This window comes from Macrosteles quadrilineatus, unplaced genomic scaffold (genome assembly GCF_028750875.1).
Source record: "Macrosteles quadrilineatus isolate MER2022 unplaced genomic scaffold, UCM_ALF_1.0 Scaffold_2__2_contigs__length_208266976, whole genome shotgun sequence".
In the NCBI taxonomy this organism is placed as follows: Eukaryota; Metazoa; Arthropoda; class Insecta; order Hemiptera; family Cicadellidae; genus Macrosteles; species Macrosteles quadrilineatus.
Window position 1 is genome coordinate 186,651,065 of NW_026542595.1, and position 6,000 is coordinate 186,657,064.

The 6,000-nt window shown below is 32.2% G+C and overlaps 1 protein-coding gene across 1 annotated transcript; it reads left to right on the top strand.

Moving 5' to 3' along the window:
* The first annotated feature begins 175 nt into the window (after window positions 1-175).
* LOC128985214 (peptidoglycan recognition protein 1-like) lies at window positions 176-3,127 on the top strand. Its single transcript, XM_054404601.1, has 4 exons — window positions 176-299; window positions 998-1,217; window positions 2,125-2,252; window positions 2,841-3,127. The coding sequence occupies exons 1-4, from the start codon at window positions 176-178 to the stop codon at window positions 3,017-3,019; spliced, it is 651 nt and encodes a 216-aa protein (XP_054260576.1). The 3' UTR covers window positions 3,020-3,127.
* The last annotated feature ends 2,873 nt before the right edge of the window (window positions 3,128-6,000 follow it).

A 6,000-nucleotide genomic window follows, 5' to 3' on the forward strand; every position in this document is an offset into this window, starting at 1 on the left:
TGCTTCTAATTCAATATTACAATTTATCAACACTAATTGACTCATTTCAGGAAACCTAACTCTTTAAGAATGAGTAATTTGTATTATTCATAGGTTATAAAAATTCCATAAAAACGCAGTATACATCATGCAGGTTTTATACAGCAGATGATTTTTTAATGATAGTTAGATAAAAATGGAATCAACAAGTACCTCACTGCTCTCTGAAGAACTGTCAGACTTGATTGGTGCCAATTCATCGTCAACTGCTTTATTCAGTAAACTTAGCAAGGAGCTAGGATACCCGGACAGCAAAACAGGTAGGTAATTGCTCACGTAGAATAAAATAAACTTTGCTGAAATATCTGCTTATTATGCGTCAACAATTCTTAACATACAAAAACTATCTGTGAAATGACTATAACTACAGAATACTAACACTAAAATATTGGAATAGTTCAATGATTCACTATCATTGTTTGAATTATACATGTACAATTTTGTCAGAAAATGTAAACCAGTTATTTAGTTATTGGAATAATCTAAATTTGTATAATGCATAAATACATTTGAATTGCTATAACCTGACTACGAACGTGTGCAAATACAGTCATCTACCAATTAAAAGAAGCTATATAATGTAAAATAACAAGGTCATTATATGGTATTTGCACTTTGCATTAGTTTAAAAGCGGAATTTTCTTCTATAATATGTTTATATGAGGTCCTATTCAAAGTAAAGTTTAACGTGATGAAATTAAAGAGAGTTGTGTCCTAAAGGTTAACTCAAAGAATATGATAAGTCACTAATCAACTATTGACCAACCTCTAAATGAAATGTCCATCCAAGTAACATCCTATATCCTATTCTAGTTCAAATATATTGCGAGTCAGAAATGTTTTTTCTAAGCATACAAACGTTCAAAGATTTAATTTAGTTACTTAAAATTGTATTTAAGGCAATAGGAGAAGGGAGTTATATAGCTAAGCTTAGCAGCCACGATATGAAAATTTTCAGGATGGGATAACCCAACGTTCATACTGTACGAAAGGAAGGATTGGCAGGCTCTGCCTACTTCGCAGACACCGCCTATCGTGAAGCCTGTCAGAGCAGTCAGGTTTACAGACACAGGCCCAGGTATACCTTACTGTACGGACCATGAGATGTGTGCACCGATCATACAACAACTACAGCAGAAACACATCCAGGACCTGGGCATGGTCGATATACAGTACAAGTAGGGTAAATATGACTTTGACTGTATGACGTAATAGAATAATTGTCAACCAGCTACTGTGCTAGGTATCCAATGTTAGGAGCTCTTGCAAATAGTTGAATTCTTTTGCTGGTTTCATATTAGGAATATAGGCCTATATAGATTACAATAAGGATGCTCACTAGATTGGCTCACTGATATACTTTATAAAGTATCAATCGTGTTTGATTTTGATTTTCCAATTAAAATTAAAAACGGAATTTTTTTCAAGGTCACATTGATTTATTTAGGTTAAGACCACTTAATTGTAAACTCTGCCTGGCATAACTAAACTTTAGTGCACTATAAGTGATAAGTTTTCAAAAAGTATCTCTTAGTCATTAAATAAATAACTTATTGATCAGCAATAAATACATATGAAAGGAGGTTAAGTGAAAACACAACCTTTAGTAGACCTGAATTATGTTTGACCTTAATTAGTGTGAAAGGTGCGAAATTTTATAGAAGGCAGATACTGTTTTAATTCAATACTCAAAATACAAATGTGCGATTAGGAAAGGCATCAGTTGTCACTGTTCGGCAAACTACTTGGACAGATTTTAATCAGTTCAACTGATAAATAGACGTAGACGATGATAAAATCATGTATTATTTTTACATTTTACGATCAGTTTTACCCGCTTTCAGCACCTAAATGACACGTAACTTGGTTCCAGTTTTTACAACCAGTGATCCACAATAAACTTTGTAAATGTTATCCAATCAGAATATGCCAGTTATGTGTAGAGAACATCACTCGAAATAAGAAACATTACGTTAAGAATATCTAAAAATAATGCTTTAACTGTTTTTACTTACACTAAGTCAAATTTTTAGATTTTTTTTTTTATATTTGGATGATTGGCGTGATGGTTGTATTGTTTTACAGCTTTCTGATCGGCAACGACGGCACCTTATTTGAAGGCAGAGGCTGGCATTCCGCACCTCACATGACACCGGAGGAGGAGCAGATTGGAGAGTATTTCTATCATTTCGCTTACATAGGCGACTTTAGCAGTAAGTAAGAACAGAACAATTAACACAGCATCCCTCACAAACTTATACACATTGCTTAGCAATAAAAATACTAATTGCAAGATATTGATTTCGAATTCGAGTAAGTGAAGGATATTATACTATTACAAAACAAATTCAGATCACATTGAAGTATTTTTATCACGAAAAGTATTTTAATAATACCTTCTTATCAATTTAGATTCCATAATTGCCAAAGTCAGTAAAAAGTTGCTTTTGAGATCATTTTAGCTCAGTGACTCACATCTGCAACCATTATTTATTTATTATTATTATTTATTTAGCACAATGTTGAACGTTGCTATGATGGCTTGACTAGACAAGAAAATGGGCCATTTAGATTTTTAAATGACCTTAAAAGTGTCCGTTTGCAATTGACTCTAGTAAATGTTTATACTCTAACCCAACGTATACAATACTTAACCTATAATAATCCAATATAGATTTAGTTTTTTTGCTTTTGCATTAGTTTGATAATCTTTGGAATATAGTCAAAGTTATACAACTAAGTATAACACTTACAATGTTCAGTGTTTACACTAACTGTCTGCATCTTGTTTTATATTTCAGGAAGAAGCCCAACATTCCATATGCTTACCAATGGATACAGCATGATGGTTAAGGGAGAGTCGTTGAAGTACATTGTGAGACCTCCAAAGATAACTAATTTGAAAACACTAAAAAAGTCAGTTGAAAATGAATTGACTCTGTTATATAAGCGTTTTGAACAGAAGCATCCAGATTTGTAAGAATACGTTGTCATTGCAATCCTAAAATTGTATAGCTTTAAACAAAGGTAACTAGGTATAATACTAGAAAGGTATACAACAAAAACTATCCATAAAACAATATATGTTTTGTTACATTCTTCAGAAGCAATTTATCAGCATAAAATATATGTTAAAAAGTAATGGTTACGTAAATAACAATTGGAGAAATGTTGTCCTTACACCTGCAACCACTATTCTTAAAACAGTTAAAACAATTGGGAAATGGCTTTAAAGTGCCCAAAAATAATTATAAATTACTTAAAAATCTAATTAATGCCCTTACAAATATTTATTTTTTTGTCTAAACCAATCTGTAGTTTTATGCCTCGTAGTAACTGACTAACTGATTAAAATTATTTATTTGTACGTGAGTCCATTTTGTATCTGTGCTTATTATGGTGTAAAAATAATTTTAGAAAATATAAGTAGAGTTTTTTTAAGCTAATATTGTTATGAACATTTATGAAAGACAAAAGTTGTACAAAAAGGAACCACAAGACTTGGTCGAGATGTGTCAATAAGGTTGATGAGGAAACTTTCAACATACCGGTAAACCAATAAGTACAAAGGTAGGGGTTCTATAGTTTTGTTTCTTTTGGACTACCTTCATTCCCAATACATACCTCTTATAAACACGTCGACGCCCAAAGTGCTTATTTTGACCTCGCAAACCGTCAACCGTTTAACAATTGCGCGCCACGGCCCATTTTCATAATGGGTTATCTAAATTGGCTAAGCTCAGCCTTTGTACTTCCAGGACAATAGGAGGAAATTAAATTTTGTTATGGCGCGCATCATCCGTGCAGCCCTGCCAAGCCGGAAACAAGATGTTTTAAAACGTCTGTTTCGTTGTATAAACCTCCAAATGATTACATCACAGTAAATTCAAAACCTTTAACCTATAGCTGTAAAACAACGTTTGTGGATATGTTGATATGAGAATTGTACATGTGAGTATCAGACTTAAAATTATATATAGCCTTTTAATTGCAGCTGTACTGGTTACTTTTGGAATCAATTCACCCTTTCGTGGGTAAGACACCCAAACTTAGGAAATTTGGTCAATAAGGAAATAGCTCTTAAATCCAATTTGTATTATACATAGATTAGAAATGGAATAGACGGGTTTGTTTTTTGTAATTTATTTATTTTATAGTAATGCTATAAAACAACGTTACACCCAGTTACAAAGTAGCATTAATACACGGCAAAAGAATATTTAACATAATGAATATAGTATAAGTCCATCTTGCTGAAGAAATACTTCCAAGTATTTACACTCAAATATATATCATAAATAATCATACATAAATCAAGTTGTTTATATTAAATTTAACGAATAAATGTAGTAATGTTTTCATGTTATAATAATGAACGAGAACAATGCCAGTTTTCACTATTCCTAGAGGTTAAAAATTACGTCGGTAAAATACTTTCACAACTGTGATGAATTGTCTTTTCGTAATTTATTTTTTTGTAATTATATTATATGTAATTATATTTTTGTAATTGTATTTTCCGTGATATTTGTGACGTGCGAAATCAATGCCGAGACACGTGGCTAAAGTTTGTCCAACGTTTGATTAAACCCCCCCCCTCCCCCTACAAGTCAGACACAACGGCTATTTAGCTCCTTTTCTAGTTGTATCCCCCAACAAAGTAATCAAAAGCTGGTCGATGATGAAGGAAATTGTTATTATTTATGCGTCTGTAAACAAATAACTTAATATGCAACAACAGGTAATTATACGAGATGAATAGTTTTAATTAAATGTTATACCTTTACAACACAAGTCTGTGTGGTATCATATTACCATAGATTAAAGGAGTAGACTATACTATACTATGTCTATACTCCTTTTATCCATGATATTACCTCTTGAAACTGTACCTCTTACCAAATATTTGTTTGTAAAGTTTTTCTAACGAAAAATGTTTATTGTTAAGGAGTATACAATTTACGTAAATGCAATTTTGTCAGGTATCTCAGGAATTGTTGTTATGTATCCTCAAAATCTTAGAATGTCTTTGAGTACTAATACAAATGAATAATGAACGAAACAATCTCCTTTACGTAAACTAAAAACAGTTTACCATAAGTTTTATTAACATAAGTACACTATGTCCCATGCAGGCCAGATTCTCTAAAACTCCTGTTATGTGCATCTTTTCTCACAATTACTGTATTACTTCAATTTATAAGTATGAATTACGAAAAAATACAGTTTATAATATATCAATTACTGTAAAAACACTTGAACACAAATTAATAATATTCAAAGAAAATACAAATGTTGACGAACCATTTCCACATACATAGAGTTGGTAATTTTATAAATCTAGAAAGTTATTGATTTACATAGAAATGCGTGTAAATGGCCGTACAATAGAATAGAAGGGTGTAAAACATCCTGTTAAAAACTGCAAACAAGTTTGTACAAATAAATGTTCAATAAAAGTGTATATATAAAAAATATAGTTCCTGACAAACTAATGTACTTTATATATTGCTTTCCATTTTGAAGCAATCTCAGAGCTTAAACGGTTTCCCAGAAAGCCCGTCCGCAATGCGCCCAGCTCTAATATAAAGCCAGGCTGCCAGTGACAACGGCGTGGTTTACCCATCAGCCAAGGATTAGCCTGTCCTGACCATGTAGTCTGTGATGTTCATGCGTTTATTTAAAACTCAGGATTTTATAAAATCAAAAATTAAATCCCCTTTGTAAATATAATATACATAAGAAGTGTAAAATATGTCACGCTTTTCAGTAAAAAGGACGTAAAATTGTTCGCTGACATCACATTGGCTTGGAAACGCAGTGCTGCACGTTTTAACCAGAATATGAGAGGATAGCCTATCTGATACCTTAGACCATTTATTAAAAATACTTTTAAGGACAGCTGGGTCAGTTTCGAACAGAAATAAAGCCAGAACGGTTGCCGCAACGAGCAATGTCGAT